The following is a 19580-nucleotide window of genomic DNA, read 5'->3' on the forward strand; positions in this document are numbered from 1 at the left end:
GAGATTAATTAGATCACGTTTAATTATGCCAAAGACTCAAATTCATACAATTATGTGAGTACTTGACTCCTATGTTAGAATTAGGTGATTCCCGACGCCCTAAAATTTGTCTTATTATTATTATTATTATTATTATTATTATTATTATTATTATTATTATTAGAGAAAATTCTATAAAACTACCTTTTCTATACCTGTTTTTGCAAAAAACTACCTTATGTAATTTTTTTTCCAAAAAACTACCTTATGTAATACTTATCTTTGCAAAAGAGTACCATTTGACGGATTTGAATGTTTGACCGTCAATATAGACGTTTGACTTTCACGTGGCAAGCACGTGCCCCTTTTATATCTATCCCTTCCTTCATTTCAGAAATTCCATGCCATTTTTCCCCTTCCTCCTTCGAAAAAAGCCCTAATTTTTCCCTTTCCTCTTCGAAATCCCCCAAATTACTCCCCTTATTCTTCAAAAAACCCTAAATTAATCTCGTTTTTCTTCGAAAAACCTTAAATTTTTGCTAGTAATTAGTAATGTCATCTTCTTCCTCAACCCAAAACTCGAAACCTGAAATCTGTGGCTGTGGAGTTCCCTTTGCAATGAGGGTTTCATGGACCAAGGATAATCCAGGAAGAAGGTTTAACAGTTGCGTGTTTTATGATCCTGATACAAATTGGAGGGGATGCAAGAAGTTTAAATGGGTTGATCAACCTGAAATGGCTGTTTGGCAAAGAGAAGTGACGAACAAGCTTGTGGAGGAGAAGCGACAATTGGCAACCGAAATCAAGATCTTGACATCAAGGGTTTGTTGCTTGGAACATGAAAAGGAACAAGCAATTTCAGAAATTAAAAGGATTAAGAAGAAATGGATGATTGAGAGGAAGCATGGAAATCAGTTTACAAGCTTTGCATTAGGGTTTTTCGTTTGTTTTTTGTTAGTGTTTGTTGTATTAATCAAGGCTATTATTTGAAGTTTAGGACCTATTTAAGAATAATTGTAACAGTGATTTGGGTATTGTAAATTGTTCATGATCATTGAATGAATTAATCTTTTATTTTGTCAATTTAATTTCTTTTGCAGGTTGTGTTTGCTGTTTGTTGTTTGGTGTGTTTATTTGTTTGGTGTGTTTTTGCTGTGTATGGTTAATGTAATGTGGGTTGTTGTGGTTGCTGTGTGTTTGATGTTTTTGGTGTGTTTGGTGTTTTTGCTGTAATGTGTATGGTTAATGTTGTGATTCAGCCTTAAACAAAATCAGTTCAGCACATGATGAACATTGATCTGAAATTGATTCAAGGCTGTAATGTACTGTAATGATCAATTGATTTGAACATTGATCCTGATACACACATACAGCACATATAGCATGTTGCTTTGATTACCCTTGTTAGCTGATTCAGTAGCATCTTACTCAGTAGCTGATTCATCAAGTTGCTGTCATGGCATGTTCATCTAATCTTCTGCAAATTGATCATGATACACGCATACAACACATATCTAATGTAATGATCTTAATCAGCACATATAGCATGTTGCTTTGATTACCCTTGGTAGCTGATTCAGCAAGTTGCTTTGATACACACATACAGCACATACAACATGTATTGATTCAACTATTATACAGCATGTTAGGCTATGTGATACAGCATGTATTGATTCACTTTGATACAGCAGCTATTTTGTTATTTGTTAGGCTATGTGATCAGAACAATTCATTCTTACTAAATGAACTCAACACAATCACATTGATCTGAACATTGATCCACTATGAACAGCACAGCACAGCACACTCAACACAATCACATTGATCTCAGTGTATGTCTTACATTAATTCAGCAAAGCACAAATCTCCACAGAACATTTGATTACATGCTGTTCTTCTAAAAATAGAGTATATGTCTTACATTAATTCAGCACATTAAATTCAAAGAAACATAGTACATTATCAATTCAAATACAGCTCTATATTTGACTTTGTTGATCCACTATACATGAAGTGCATGTTGCTGTTCCGGTTTGCGTTTGTTGACTGCTGGTGCAAGGATTTCCCATTTTAGGCCTTCCACCCTTTGACTTTCCCCCAGTTGGATTTGATTTTGCTGGATTCTTGCATTTTCTTTTGTTGTGGCCTAAGTTACCGCAATTACCACATCTTCGTTGCTTTAATTCTCGAACAACATTTACAGGATTGTTACCTCCTTTACCTTCATCGTTTTCCTTTTTTCTTTTCTTCATTTTAGGCCTTCCAGGCATCTTTCGAAATGGTGGAGGAAGAGGTTTTGCTAAAGTGGTTGTCGGCCACATTTCGCGTCCTGGCATACCATAAAACTTCGGAGCATACGTCTTTGCATACATTTCTACAAGATACGCTTGATGGACAAATTCAGTAGCATCCAATTTTCTAATACAAATACAAGCCATGGCATGTTTGCAAGGGATCCCAAGAAGATTCCAACTTCCACAGAGGCATGTCTTATTGGTCAAATTCACAACGTAACTTTTTTCATCATCGTCCACCTCAAACTCAGACACATCCACTGGGATTACTCTCAAACCATATATTTCCTTTGAATTTTTTTCAATCATTTTGGAGATTGTTGGCATTAACACACCTCTAAAGTTACCCAATCCTTCTCTTTTGGCTGCACTCCGTTGCATCACATATCTCCTAATCCACTCCATAAGAGAAATGATGGGCTTTCCCCTAGCTTCTACTAACACATTATTAAATGACTCACAACAATTATTTAACAACATCCCAGACTTACTCCTAATAGGAAAAGCATGCCTAGACCAGTGTTTAGCAGGAATAGCAGCTAGATATTCATATGCTTGAACAGAAATATTCTTTATTTGATTCATTTCTCTATCAAAATCAAACTGTAAAGGGTAAGATCAACACTAATTAGTTCAACACTAAAATCAAACTGTAAAAGTTAAATTATGAAACATCCATACCTTGTTGTAAGCTCTTGCTGCTTTCCAAAAGTGATGCTTGTACAACTCTCCAGGGAACTTAATCTTAAAGTTAGCCCATATATGCCTACAGCAGAACCTAATTTCGGCTTCAGGAATCACTGCGTTTAAAGCTTCAATCAAACCCTACATTGTGAACACATTAGCATTTAGAATGTTAATTAGAATTCAAACAAATTATAGAAATCAAACAACTAAGTTCATACCTTTTGCCTATCGCTCATGAAGGTAAAATCTTCACATCCTGCTTGCACCCCACTACTTGATGAACTAACCGACTTTAGGTCTTCTACAAGGAGATTTAGAAACCAAGTCCAAGTTTCTACGTTTTCTGTTTCGACGACAGCCCATGCAACAGGGAAGATGTTATTGTTCCCATCTTTACCTACAGCGGTAAGCAAAATCCCAGGAAATTGTCCCTTCAAATGCGCCCCATCAACACATATAATAGGCCTACAGCCAGCAACAAAACCCTCCTTACATGCTGGCAAACATATATACATCCTTTGAAACAAGGGTGGAGGTGTCTCTATTCCGATGCATTTGACGATTGCAGTGCTTCCAGGGTTATACCTCCTTATTGCTTCCGCATAATCCCACACCCTGCTATACTCTTCACTAGCATCACCGACTAACATTTTCTTTGCAATTCTTTTAGCCATGTAGCATTTAGAATATTTCACTTCACAACCTAACTCCCTGTTTACCCGTTTCTTAAATGCTTTTAATTCCCAATTTGGATTTTCCCTCCAATCCTGTATGTATTTCTCAGCTAAATACAAAGCAGTGACTTTGTTATTTTGGTGTTGGTGAGCACAAGTGTGCTCGGGAAAATAACTCCTTATTTGAAGTGTCTCCTCATCTTTCAACTTCACAGCATGAACCTTAAAAAAACACTTCTTATCGTTCCCACAAACACAGTTCACAATTCTACCTTTCGATTTAACGCAATCGCATCTATTGTAGCAATAAACAGTTATCCTAGATCTACCATTATGCAGGTAACAATAATTGTAACCACATTCAATAGCATGGTACCTTAACGCTTTTCTAAAGACATATGTAGAAGGGAACTTAAGGCCTAAAGACAAAACGATCTTACCCTTAAAATCAACCTCAGGATTGAATGTAGGATAGCTTGCTATACCTTCCTCATCAACATTCAATGCACCCAAATCAACATCTTCAAGCTCCAATTCATCATCATTAACGTATATGTCTCTATTGTTTTCCTCATCAACCTCCTTATCTACTAACAATCTAATTTCATCATCACCTATAAACACATCATCAAGACCATAAACTACATTTTCTGCAAACAAATCTGAATCATGCTCATATTCATCCTCATCACCGCAATTGTAGTCATCATCACTGCTAACCTCAGATTCAGAATGTTCTTGTTGTAGGGTTAAACCTTTTTTCCAGATTTTCAATTTCTTCATTTTACAGATTTATCTAATTTAAGAAACCATTATACATTATTCTCAAGCAACAACAATCAATTAACAAATGACAACATAAAAACAAGAAATTAATAACAAAAATTAAAGCAGCATTTGAAATGAAGGCTCGACATTACAGACAACAGAAAATTTAAAAAAAGAAGAAAAAATCCGTAATTCAGTGGTGAAACATACCTCTAAATGTTAGACGCTTCAGCTGGAAGATGTCTCAACGAACAAGAGAGCGAATTGAAGAGCTTTGAACAGCTATTTCGAAGAGGATAACCCGCTTTCTTCGAAGAAGAAGAGAAAAGCTTATGGAATTCGAAAATGGATTCTGAAATGATGAGCACAGCAATGAAGAAGGAAGCACAAATTAATTGGTCACGTGCTTCACACGTGATAGTCAACGTCAGTTTTGACGGTCAACACTAACCAATCCGTTAATAGGTACTCTTTTGCAAACAATATTATTACATAAGGTAGTTTTTTGAAAAAAAAAATAAAAAAGGTAGTTTTATGCAAAAGCAGGTATAGAATAGGTAGTTTTATAGAATTTTTCCTTATTATTATTATTATTATTATTGTTATTATTTTCCTATTAGTCATTGCTTTAGCTTTGATTATTAGTTTTAATTGCATTGTAGTATTAGTTTCTCAACCCAACTTCTTGTTGATCCGTGTCTCGTAGTAATAAATCGAACAAATTAGTTAATTCGCTTCCCTGAGTTCAACCAGTATAGCTACACGTACACTCGCTTGCGGTTATTAAAATTTACACATCAACCTTTAAAAAAATTAATTAAGTAAATGAATTTTTTATTTTCAGTATTTTTAAAAAACTAAATATTAGACCAGCTAATATTAAACGTCTTACGATGAGACAATCTAAATAAAGAATTTGTCTTGTTTTTATATGAAATAATTTAAATTCTTACATTACTTCTGCTATTTTATAATTTTAGTTAAATACATCCTGCCACAAAATTAAGTTAATAATAATAAGGAACAAGTACCTAAAATAATCCAACCTTTTTAGGATTTTCCTACAATAATTCATCTTTGATTAATCATGAATAATTCCAATTTAGAGGGTATTTTCCTTTAGTAAACCCGGTAACCCTATAACTTATTATAGCAAATTGTATTTTAAAAAAAAAGATAAAATAAAATAAAATATTGAATAAAATGTGAAAAAATTATTAAAAATTTTCTGATTTTTTTAATTATTTAGAATGTTTATGTGAATTTTTTAAAATTTTTTCTCTAATTTTACATTAATTTTTAATTTATTTTTTTGGTGAATTACCTACTATAGTAGGTATGAGGTTACCCAAGCTTACTCTAGGCAAATATTCCTTAAATTTAGAATTATTCATGATTAATCAATTGGTGGGATTATTATAGAAAAATCATAACAATGTTAAATTATTAAAAGTAATTTTTTCTAATATAAAAGAAGTATATAACTACTCCTATTAAATTTTAGAAAAATACAACGACAAAGTAAAGCTAATAATAATAAAAAATATTATGTTTAAGTCCAACAATCTAAAACCCTTAATACATAAATAGATGAAAACTAAGGATTAATTAATAGCCTTAATTATCAAGGCAGAGTCTTCTTCTTCAAAAACATTTTAGCAGTAAGCCCACAAGAAAGAGCATTACTAGGAATACCCTTTACTCTCTCAACCGATGAAGCAAACACCACTCCCATACCCATATGCAAATGTGGTTCTATATGACAATGAAACGCCCAAGCACCAGGATTATCAGCCACAAACCTTATTACAGTCCATCCAAATGGAAATATCACTACTGTATTCCTTAATGGAGGATTCTTCACATTTAGTTTTCCCTCATCTTTTTCACTAAACTTCCCTTCTCCATAACCCAACACCCAAAAATCATGCCCATGTAAATGCCATGGATGAATTTCACTTACATTTACTGCTAATGCATTTGCATTTTGTAATACAATGTCAATAATACTTTTGTACTTTATCTTATAAACACCGTTTCCAAACGTGGCATTCTGGTTTGGGGCTTGTTTCATTACATCGTATGATGATGGGTAATTCTCGGGCGGGTTGCTTTGGTTGAAGGTCCGTTTAAGCCCGAATCGAATCGAACCTAAGTAAGGAGTGGGAGGAAATACGAATGAGACATTGTTTATAGCCCATTTGATGTAACCGTTGATTCTGTTTTGTGTGTTGAGGAGGATGATCCGACGGTTGTAATTTTTTGGGGGTGTTGGGGATCCCATTAGGGCAAATATTTTGTTTGAGAAGGATTTACTGTGAGTGTAGTTATTCCATGTGGGAGTGATTGGGGGTGGTTTTGTAGGGAAGTTTGAAGCAGAAGTTGTTTTGTAATGAAGTAAAGTGAGAGCTGGGGGAGTTCTTGGTTGTCTTCCTCTAACACCAATTGAAATCCAATAATTTTGATTAGGGTCTTGGTTTGTGTTTATTAATACCGAGTAGCTTTCTCCTGAGTAAATGTCTAAATTGTCTACTGTGAATGGTTGTACATAGTTTCCATCGGCTTCTACTACTATCATTTTGTGATTCTGCAAATAATAAATTCACCGTTTTTAAATAAAAAATAAAACAAAATTGATTCCACTGGATCGCTTTAAAAATAATTTTTATTTGTTTATCATATATTTCCTTCATTTTCTAAAGAAGTTTCCACAAGAAATATTTATGGAAATTAAGAAAATTTAGCACCTGTTCACTTTCACCATCGAATGAACAATCTCCCATGTTCTGCATTTATAATCTATTTGGAGTGATGTTTTACCATGTTAAGTTGTTAACATATTGAAATTGGTAAACCTATTGAAGTTTAACTTGTTTAAGTTGGTGTTTTGTGTTGCTTAAGCTAGTATTTTGACTTATATAAGTTGGTGTTTAACATACTAAAGTTGGTATTTTAACTTATTAAAGTTAATGATTTAACCGATTGAAATTAGTATTTTAACTTGTTAAAGTTAATGATTTAACTTGTTGAAGTTGATATTTTAACCTGTTGAAATTGGTATTTTAAAGTTTGTGTGTTAACCAACTACAATAGGTTTTACACCAACTTCAATAGGTTAAAACATCAACTTCAATAGGTTAACAACTTAACATGTTAAAACAACAACTTTACAGGTTAAAACACTAATTCCAAATTGTATAATGTTAGTAAATTGGACCTCGAAAACTGTCTCTTAAAAGACTAATTGTAACCTAATAATGTGCAAAATGTACATTTTATTTTATTAGTTTATATATATATAAGATAAAAGATAAGAATGATGGTTGGTTGGAACTCTACTCTATAAGGTATTGATTTAGAGTAGTATTTACGGTTTCTTCATTAGGAATATAGTCTATAATCATACTTCTATTAAGTATGAAGTGAGACAACCCCAAAGTGTCATATTTTTTCCATTACTATTATCCAATGGTCATGTGACAATCATTAATAACACTAAATTCATAATAAAATTAAGGGCATTAAAATTTGATTGTTTTAATCAACTTATTTGACCAATTGATACATATTGATTATTACGTTATAATACTAATAATAAAAAAGATTACTTACTCCAATGGCAAAGTTGAGTGAAGCAAGAGCGGTAGTACTTGCGAGTCTGATTCTATAAGTCTTGTTTGGTAACACAGAAAGCAGCTCAGGAGCACATTGCTCATGCCCTTTGAAATTGCATTTAGTCGATGATGAGTTGCCAAAATTTGGCTTCAAAGAACAATTGTATTGTCCTCTTCCATTGATCAGTAGTGTCTGGTACATTACATCTTCTCATTTTGTTAGTTAAATTTGATTTTTTGCATAATTTTAAAAATAATTATAAATAAGTTCTAAAAAATGATAAAAAAAAATACTATATTATAAATCCTATAACATTGAGTACCTGAGGTTCACCAATCCATCGAAAAGGATTGGAAGAGAGACCAAGTTCTTGGTCATGCGCACTTTGATGCCACCAATCACTCAATAACAAATTGAATTCTCCATCATAATGGAAAGGCTCATTTTCTCCCTCACTTTTTTCTACTATTAGTGAACCATATAGTCCTGATGATCTTTGCATCCCATAATGTCCATGGTAAAAATATGTTCCAACCTAAGTCAAATTCATACCATATCATATCATCATAATTCGTAAATCCGACATATAGCAAGGGTAGGGGAGTAGGCACATATGTCATTTGATCCTACTTGATTTTTCTAATTCTTTAAAATTTAGGTATATTTGATCCTACGTGATTCTTCTAATTCTTTAAAATTTAGGTATATTTAATCCTACGTGATTCTTCTAATTCTTTAAAATTTAGGTATATTTGATCCTACGTGATTCTTCTAATTCTGTAAAATTTAGGTATATTTGCTATATGCTATGTATTCCATGGAACTTAATTGACATTTAGATTACTCGAGAAAGTATCTAAAAGTGTTAATATATTCTTATATTAACATTTATCATCAATGTGAATGAGTATAAATGTAAGGTAGGCTTTTTTGTGTTGATTTGTCAGAATGTTTTTTGTCTGTGAGCTACTTTAAAAACATTGATTTTTTTGGCTCCAATTTAAATTTCTTAGTCGAATAATAACTATCACGAATTCTTGTGAAAGACCATCTCAATTTGGATCCGCCCATAAAGGAAAATGTAAAGTTTGTTACTCGGTGGGCATTAAGAATATTATAAGTAAGTATTTCAGATATTATAAATACTGCACGCTTAGTTGGTGGACATTAAGTATATTATAAGTAAGCATTAAGAATGATGTAATAGACATTGAGGATAATGTAAGTAGGCATTAAAGATACCGTAAGTAGTCATTTAAGGATGTTGAAAGTAGGAATTAAGGATACTGCAAATAGACATGAAGGATATAGTAAGTGGGCATTAAGGATGATTAAGTAGATAATAAGCATACATTTAGTAGACATTAAGCTTTAACAGACTAGACTTAAGAGACGTCTCTCAGAAAGGCGGTCTCTCAGAAGACTAGCTGAATAATTATTTGGCATTTTTAAACTTTATATATTCACTTTATTTACTTATGACAATTGGACATAAAATGACAAATTAAATGGTATATTTGCAAAATTTTCATTTATAATATAAAGTCTAGATCTGCTAGACTGCTACTGAGCAAGGGTTCGGGGTATCGAATTAACAAACCATGTACATTCCCCTCCGAAATTTAAAATAAAAATTATATTAAAAAATAAAGTCTCAAAAATTATTATGCATTTTAATTTTACCTTGTCAACTTTGAATCTGTAAGTAAAAGTCTCTCCAGGATTAATGGGACATTGAGAGATTGAAGCAGTACCATCTGCCCATGGTGTCCCTAACTGTAATATAAACAAATCTAAAGAATTAGTGCTTTTGTTCGGCCTACTTTTATAAATTATAACATAAAATTTGATTTCATTTTAAGGTTATACTCCTCTTATTCATCTTAAGTGTCTCATTTTCTTATCGAGTCAAGTTATCTTAAGTGTCTCATTTCTATTTTGAATGTTAACTTTACCAGTTTATTCCTATTAAACTTAACTTTTTTACACCTTTACACTTACCAATCCCACTTTACACCTATAAAAATTTAAAAATTCTATACTTTTCTCTTACACATATAATCTCATTTAACCATCTAAAATATAGTGAAAAGTCAAATGAAACACTAAGAAGTAAGGGAGTATAAAAATATATATTCAGTACGGATCACAGGTGCACATGGTAAGATTCCAGTGCTGTAAAAAACGGTTTAGGTTGCATCGATAATCATAGAAGTATAAAACACTCATGCTTTACGAAATCTATTATACAATCCCATCAATCAAAAAAGTTATTGTGGAATTTGTCTCTATTTTCAATTTTGTTTAGTAAAGTTACAGAAATACCTAATTACCTAATTAATTACCGTAATTAATAAATTATCACAAAAAATACAAAAAAAAATATAAAATAATAAAATTTAAAAAAGTTTTTTAAAGTAACCATCAAATTCTACCACATAACCGTTATTTGTTAACTTTTTAAATCATTGTTATTTATAAGACCCCCAATTTGATAATTTTTCTTGTTTAGACCCTTCTATAGTTTCAACTTACAAATGACAAATACTCTTTTTTTTTTTTAAATATATTCTAATTCAGATATTTGTCTCTCTTATTTTAGACCAGTCGTAAATGAATAAAATTTAATAAAAAGAGAAATTAATTTGAAATATTAAACAAAATATAAGTGGAGTATATATACGTGGTTAAGATGGAGACAAAACATAAGATTGTATTTGTACATGAGATTAAAAAAAGTAAATGAGGCTATTAGCATAAGAGAAAATAATCTAAAATTTGTGTAACGGTTTTAAATGAAAAGTGACGTAAAATAAAAGGGACAGAGAGAGTATTTAATTTATTTTTTTGGTATTATACATTTTCTAACTGTAACATCTATATAACACCCTCATTATTCTCATTTGTCTTGATATACTCACAAAATGTACTCGTAGCAAATACTATGAATTAAAAAGAATATAGTTGTAGTTCTGTTTTTTAAGGTAGGTTAAAAGCTTAGGTGAATTAAACCAAATACTTTTACCTCAAAAAAAACAATATTTATTTTAATTAACAAAAAGTACGAATATTACTTAACTCTAATATGCGTGTTAGGGTGTATATATATATATATATATATTTGATCAAGAAAAATGGGAAATAGGGGCAAAAATATATAAATTCTTATTAGAATGTATAATATATTATGGGGTTTCAACCGTATCAATATAACTTAAGTTCATAGTTAAAATCCCAAAATATTTTATACTCTACCGATTCGTTAAGAATTATAAATATATTTTTACTGCTAGCTACTTCCTAAATCTATGGCTTTTTGGTCTAATTAGTGAGTTTTGAAGATGAAATTTTTAATTACACTTAATTTAATTCAAAAGTGGGCCTACTTTTTGAAAGAAATTCATTTAAATTTTAATCACATAACTTTTAGATTAAGGAATAATAATTTGTGTAGTAGTAAAGTTTCGACCACGCATGTTCATACAAACGAAACAACAATAGAAAGCAATCATTCTTATATGTAATGGTGCAATAAGTAAGACAGAGGAAAAGTTTTATTAACATGGACATTGGACAACATATACTACTATGATACATAATTAAATACTTAAAAGATATGTATTTCATGTAAAATGAAAAATCATTTTCTAAATAAGTTAGGATAGAAATATGGGAATAAAACTAAAAATAAAAATATAATAAAATATATTCATATGAGATCTTATTAAATTCGTTTTAATGTAATTTTTTTATCATAAACTTTTTATAATTTTTATAAATCTATTTAATAATTTTGAGAATAAAAACTTATTTAATTGATACTAATTAATAAAGAAATTTAAACTTTCTAGAAAATGCGAAAAATACAACAAAAATTTAAATTGCAACGAACAAATGCTCGACAAAACCTTCCTTAGCTTATGACGATGACATAGAAACCGCGCGCCTTAGGTTGTCGCCCATTCTTTTAAATAAATTTTTTTACTAACTTTTTTAAAAAACAATAGCTATGGTCTAATCATAGCCTTAGACCATCACCAGCAGGAACTACGGCCTGGGGTTGTAGTCAAGCCTTACCATTTTAAATTTTTTAGTTTTTATTTTATTTTTAATTTTTATAATTTTTTATTTAATAATGACGGCTTGGGGTTTTAGTGCAATTTTTGGTGCGATTATTAGTCGTAGTCAGGTCAAGGTTTCTCATTTTGAATTTCACATGACTTATTATTCTTTTGGATTTTTCAAGATTTTTTCTCATTTTGGATTTTTCAAGAATAAATTCATCATAAATAACTATTCAAAAATAGAAGAAAATTTTTTTATTTGAATTTGCATTATCTATATTGATTAATTTAAAATATAACTTAAATTCTATTAATAAAAAAATATAAATTACATAGATATAAAACTTAATATAGTACAATATTTCATTATAAACTTATAAATATATTTATTATAAATAATATTAATATTTATTGAAAAATAAATATTATTAATATATATTAAAAAAATAAATAATATTATATTCATAATAATGTTGATATTTATTATAAAATAAAATATTTAATAAATTAACAATTAACACGTATAGATTATATTCAAGAGACAATTTTTTTTGGAATTGGTAACGGCATGGCAACGTCGCTAATTATTTTTAAAATCTGCTGTAAGATGGCGATGATATAGGAAGTTGCCAATCTAAATGATGTGTTAGCGTTGCTGTTTAATTTGGCTCCAACTTAAATGACGACAAGTAAAAAATTGCTACTTGGCGGTCGCTAAAATCATTTAGCATCCGCTAGCCCTTAAAACTATACGAGACAAGTTATTTTCTAAGGAAAGATACTTCCGGTATTAATTAAATTCTAATATTAATGGATCGAGTCCTTCCAATTAATGTATACAAAAAATTAAATAAGTTTAGAAATTAAATGAAAAAGAGATACGAATATGACATTGAGTAGGCTGATGGGATTCCACATAGATCTTAGTTTACTTCCTACACTTAAATGCACTACCCCAAATCTCATTGCCACTATAATACACAATTTCCTAGTTGTTTACTTTAAATTATTTTGGAGTATTTTTGGAAAGGGGTGGTTTGAATTACCTTATTTTAATGACAAGTTATACCACCAATAAATATATAATTTATACATAATCTTCCATAATTTACGGTAACATATTATATAAAATAAAATTCCGTCCAAAAATATAGTTTTAAAATGTTGCAAGATTAGAAATGGCGCTTTTCTGCTATTTAACCTTATTTGTTTCTATACAAAAACTAAAAACATGTATATAGTTTAAAGTAGTGTAATATTTAAAAATAAAAGAGAAATTAAAAAGTTAAAGTAATAATCTTATTTTTAAAAATTAAAATAAGCAAATTAATTAGAACGAATTAAAATGGAAAATTCAAAAAAAATAAATGAGACAAAAAAGTAGTTAATAAAAAATGTACTAAATAATCAATCAAAAAATTGTTAAGGGGACAACTTAACAATTAACTTAAGCCATAACACTAGGGTGGATGAAATTTGAACTCGTGATTTTCCCTCTAGTACCAAGTCAGAAAAAGCATCTTATGGACCAAAAACTTAAATTAATAAATATAACCCCACGATATATTATACACTCTTTCAATAATACATTTTACTACGGAAAAAAACAAGATAAAATAAATAATAAAAGGAAGAATGAGTGACCTGTCTAATTCCATGCCAATGAATAACAACACCTTCAGTACCAAGCTTGTTAGTAAGATCAACTTGAATGGTATCACCCACATAAGCCCGAATGGTTGGGCCTGGAAACTGACCATTAATACCCAATACAACCCGCTCCTCACAATCGGGGGCCCAAAACATGTACTCCACCTCCCATTCGAAATGTCTGGTCTTGGCAGCTGTTGATACAAACACCATTATAGACATGATAGTGCACCATAATGTCACCATTAGTAATGCATTCCTTGGCCTTATTAACTTAACCAGGGAACACCAAAATGCACCCAACTTGAACTTGCCCATGTTTTGAGTAGAAGAAAAGAAAAAGAGGGTCTAGTATTATTACAAGGAAATAGGTTTAGTTTTTTGTACTTGTATTTACAAGTATGTGCTAGCTTATATAGCCTAGATTAGCTACTTTTTCTTGCATCTTGGATATCCTTTACAAATACCTTTTTTTATTGCTAAACTGATAAAGATATTAATGTGTTTTATAATACTTACACAGTTACACTATTTCTGCTTTTGATAAAAAAATAATTTAATAATTCTCTATTTTACTCCTATTTTATTACTCTCTCTGATCCTATTCATTATAAGTGTTCCATTTGCTTTATGCGCTCTATCCAATGCACTTATTCAATTTTTAAAACCTCTAATTGTGTATAATTCAAAATTTTGAAAAGTTGATATAAATAATTCTTGTATTTAGACGAATCAAATAAGATCTCAGTTGACTATGTTTTAACTTATAGATTAATAATAAAATACAAATAAGAGTAAGAAATGAATAGTTTTCAAAAAGCAAATAGAACACTTGTGGTGAATAGGAGGAAGTATTACTCATCACATGATTACCTTTTCACCTATTTTCAGGGTGTATTTAGACCCGGCCTAGCATGTGGTATGGGTTGGGTCATAAATAATAAAATAGTATGTTAAATTGATGTTCAATGTTCGAACCCATAACCTTCTATGATCTTTGACAATAGCGTTTTTAGTCAATTACACCATGCCAACGAGAGATCATATAATATTGGCCAGTTGATAAATATTTTCTAGATTCGCCCCTGCCTATCATCTAAAGGGCTAAATACACAAAAATACATTAACAGATAATTTATTTTCTTAATTTTTATGTCACGATTAAAAGGTGCAAATAATTAATAACGGAGGTAACTGGGCATGGTGGCAAATTATTGGTGGTATTGTTGTCCCATTCATTTTTTTTTTAATTACCCTTGTTTTAATTTTTAGTTTGATGAGAATATGTATGATTAGAGACTGAATTATCATCATCATATTCAGTGTATCTTTCTCATAGACAACTATGGTCAGGATTATGGGGAGGGAAGATAAATGACAACTCATACCTATATAGGAGAGTGCGGTCAAAGAGTCCCTCGGCTCAAAAAAAATCTTCAAAGAGAGAGGAACATGCAACTATCCCAAAGCCTGCAATAATTAGAGACTGAATGTGTATTTTTATTTTAAAATTGCAAATAATTACATTAATATGATAAAAATATATATCTTTTCATTTTGAGTTTGCATCACTCTATATAATTAATTATTTTTCTATTTTGTTGAAATTATTTTATTTTTAGTTAATATCATACTAGAATTTCTACACTTTTCTTTAATTATATCCACCTTACCCATAACCAAGTTATTTAACACATTTTTTTTTTAATTTTTCCGTAATATATAACTTTTTAATTTGTTCATCCTTTAAAAAGCACTCCAGTTATATAAGTACTTCATTGCAAATCGGAGGATTCAAGAGACAATAATTTTGATAAGAGTAATAATAAACTATTGGTGTAAAAAAAAGTTAAAATTAGATGAATAAAATATTGGTGAATTACAAGAATTGATTTGATAATGAAATTTAAGAATGTAAGTTAAGAGATAAAATGGCACTAATGATACATAATTATTTTATTAAAAAGAATGATGCTAATACTCTTAAATTCCTCTATTTTTTGCCTTTTTCTCCGTGCTTTATAATCATCATTCCTTACTGAACTAATACTGCCTTGCTCTGCTTGGTAATCAATGTCCATGCTTATTTTTCTTATTAATTATTGTTACCTATTTTTTTAATTGTACCATTTGATTTTATTATTTATATATGTCGGTAATTGTTAGTATCTCTAATTATAAAAAATCAAAAATTATAAAAATTAAAAGTTAATAAATTATAATTGAGATGATTCAAATAAATTTGAGGAAGGTGTAGACTAGTAGACGTTTATAAATGAAATTTGAGGAAGTGTAATAATCATCATCATCTACCTAATATCTTGCTTGAAAATGGGTTTGGGTGTAGAAATATAACGGATAATCTATACTAGTATTCTCTTCAAAGAGAAAACTAGAGAAATGTGGTTAATTTTACTCCAAAAGAAAAGAGCCTTGAGAAAGAATAAGCTACCTGAAAAAAACAACGTACATTAACAAGAGTAGTTCTGAAACAATATAATAAATAGGATGAGTAAATAAATAGATAAAAAAAAGCGTGAAGAAAAACAACTAAATAAACTAAAGAAACTATTAGTAATGATGAATTGCATAATGGCTTGTGAGTTGTGACATTCTATTTTAATGAAATGAAATGAGGCACGAGTAAGAGCTCCTTTAGCTGGCGCCTGGCAATATTTACTCTCTATTTGATGATTATCCAATATTATAATCTCACTATCATTTTGCAAAGACTAAAGGTTTCATTAATTAAATATAGATGCTGCATGAAATTAGGAATCAACCAGGCCATTAAGTGATAAAATAATAAAAAATTATTTAGAATGATTTAACTTTTCTGTTGTATTTTGGAGAAAATTCTCCTTGTTAATTTATAATGTTTGGGTTATAATACTAGTCCTAACTATATTAGAAAACCTAGAGTAGCTAGAATAGAAAATATACAAAAATAATTCTAGACTATACAAAAATATACCTAAGGAAATAGAAAAATGTCCTCTATCACACCCCCGCAGTCATCGCGGGAGGAGGTCGAATGCTAAGACTGGATCAAAAGTCCAAAAATAATTCTTGTAGCAAACTGTTAGTGAAAATGTCAGCAAACTGATAACGCGTCGGAACATGGAGGACACGAATTTGTCCCAAAGCAACCTTTTCATGCACAAAATGGATGTCCATCTCAACATGTTTTGTGCTTTGATCTTTGATCAGGATTGCTAGACAAGTATATAGCACTAACACCTTTTCACGCACTAACGAGCCATAGCTAAAGTCAACACAGTACGAATAGTGGTCGGTTTAACAACCGGGCTAAATGTTTCATCGTAATCCACACCAACCTCCTGCGACTTGTCATCACAAACAAGACGAGCTTTGTGTCTCTCAAGATCACCGTTGAACTTATATTTATGACGAAATAACCACATGCAATTAACAATATTCACCCCGCAGGCTTTGGCACCAAGTCTCATGTTCCCGTTTTAATTAAAGCACTATACTCATCTTGCATGGCAGCATTCTAATTAGGATCAGTCAAGGCTATTTTATGTGACTTAGGAAGAGGGGATTTATTTGGAGGTGGGCTAGTGAGTAAACAACCATACTTGGGGTTTGGTTTAAAAATATCATGTCGAGATCGTGTTTGCATTTGAGGTGAGGAAGGAGGGGGTCTGGTGGGTTGAATTGGTTGGATCCCATGTAAAGGGGGAGTGGAATAAAATTGTGAAGATGAGGCATGGGTAGTATGTGAAGGAGTTGGGCTATGAGAAGTAGCATGATGGGGCGACAACGTGTGTTCTCCAAGTAAATTTTCAACTTGATTGGTTTTATTTGCTTGAAATTGGTGAAGATGGTTTATGGTAGGGGATAAATCATCTTGACCCAAAAAAATCATATGAAGTGTAAGGAGTGTTATTGAATTGTTTATAAAGAAAAGAATTTTCATCAAAGGTCACATGACGAGATATGATGATTTTATTAGAGGAAAGGTCCAAACATTGATATCCTCTATGTTCGGGATGATATCCTAAAAAGACACAAGGTGACGATCTAGGAGCTAATTTATTTGGTATAGTGGCAGCAGAAAGATTGGGAAAACATAAACACCCAAAGACTCTAATATGCTCATAAGATGGGGTTCGTCCATATAGGATGAAACAACCCAAACCAGCATAAATAGTATAATAATACTGTCTACAAAGCACAGCGGAAGACTTATAGAAGTCTGGGCTGAATCCGACCTGTGGCTAGATAGCCACAACAAACCAATATTAGAGTATTTAAAATTTTTTTACATAATTAAGTGATTAATATTTACAAAACATTTTGAAATTATACAATTTAATTTACAAACATTTAATTTGCATTATATATTTCAAAAAGAAGTTTTCGCCTCACACGTAACACATAATACAAGTAGGCAATCTCTCCACAACAGAGCTAACCTGAAAATGGTTCTATCCCCCATAAGGGATAGGCCCCATCAAAGACTGTCAACAATTGAATTGTTGAGTAATCCAACAAACTATTACATTTATATACAAGTCATTAACAAACATTTCCAATTTAATCTTTTGCTCATTTGGTAAATCCTTATAAAACATTAATTTATCAAAACTCAAACTCTTTTAAAAAGACCGTTTGATATTGACATAAATACGGTTCATAGCGAATAAAAATACGGCTATAACTTTACAAGTTAATAACGAAATAATATGGCAAATGAAACATGATTTCATTGCGAAACAAACAAAACTTTATATACCAAACGTGTTTATTCAAAACTCAGATTAAAACAATAATGAACAATAGCTTAAAAAGTGGGAATATAATGGACCGTCAAGGTGTAGGCTTGATCTAAATCCTGAAAACACGGGTAATCGTCGTCACCAAAAATACGGCTCTTAGAACGAAACGGGATCGGAGGCTCGAGACTGATCCGAATAACCATTATTACCTATTATCAAGTGATAGGATTTCACAATAATCCGGATATAAATATCCGTTGCCAATTCCCAAAAAAAAGGGACATTGTTCAATGTCGAACATTTCAATATAAAACAAAACAATAATTCAATTGATTTCTTTGAAATCAACAATCATACCTCATTTTTATAATACAATATTTCAAGACTTGTATTTTATAAATTAGTAACATACAAAACATGCTTTTGTAATCTCTTTAAATAAATACAATATTAACATATTTTTTAATCAAATATAATTTTTATAACATGATTAATTTTTATTAAAATCATTTTACAATACTAATAATATTATTACATAAACAAAACAATCAAACCAATATTTTTCCCATCATCAATTGAACATAAAGTTACTTGTATTAGCTTAAAAGATATTAGATGTTTGTAGGTTACCTTTAATGAGAAAGTTCTTCAACCAAAAATCAGATTAAAAAACCAAAGAATTTTATTAATGCATTTAAACAAACATCTTATATGCATCAAATTCTAACTCCAAAAGATAATAATCCAAGCACCCTTTTTACATCACCATCAATAATACTCAACAAACCATACCATCCATAATTACTCAATAAACAAACATAAAATAATCCTAAATACTTAATTAAAGGAATACCCAATTGAAATCCCAATTTGAACACTTTATCTCATAATTGATTATTCTCGATTTTCATGACAGTTTATTTGTATTTTGAACATAACTCTCTCATACAAATACATTTTGGGCGATTTAAGTGCCCACGCGATGAATACGCCAGAACCCAAAAACGGCCAAAAGAGGTTTGAAATCATCCAAGTACAGAGAGGACAAAATCTGATTTTTGAGAATTATAAGTGAACTTCGCTCTTAAACTTTAAACATGAATT

General features: G+C 30.6%; 2 protein-coding genes across 2 annotated transcripts; both read right to left on the minus strand.

Annotated features, from left to right (window-relative positions):
- Window positions 1-1843: 1843 nt before the first annotated feature.
- Window positions 1844-4417, minus strand: LOC130805385 (uncharacterized). Its single transcript, XM_057670160.1, has 3 exons — window positions 3179-4417; window positions 2955-3098; window positions 1844-2876 (listed from the first exon to the last, which is right to left on the minus strand). Exons 1-3 carry the CDS (start codon window positions 4415-4417, stop codon window positions 1959-1961), a joined length of 2301 nt encoding a protein of 766 aa, XP_057526143.1. The 3' UTR covers window positions 1844-1958.
- A 1434-nt stretch (window positions 4418-5851) lies between these two features.
- On the minus strand, window positions 5852-14116 carry LOC130805366 (L-ascorbate oxidase-like). Its single transcript, XM_057670138.1, has 5 exons — window positions 13726-14116; window positions 9701-9793; window positions 8340-8552; window positions 8015-8209; window positions 5852-6989 (listed from the first exon to the last, which is right to left on the minus strand). The coding sequence occupies exons 1-5, from the start codon at window positions 14047-14049 to the stop codon at window positions 6027-6029; spliced, it is 1788 nt and encodes a 595-aa protein (XP_057526121.1). The 5' UTR covers window positions 14050-14116; the 3' UTR covers window positions 5852-6026.
- Window positions 14117-19580: the final 5464 nt, after the last annotated feature.

This window comes from Amaranthus tricolor, chromosome 1 (assembly GCF_026212465.1).
Source record: "Amaranthus tricolor cultivar Red isolate AtriRed21 chromosome 1, ASM2621246v1, whole genome shotgun sequence".
Lineage (NCBI taxonomy): Eukaryota > Viridiplantae > Streptophyta > Magnoliopsida > Caryophyllales > Amaranthaceae > Amaranthus > Amaranthus tricolor.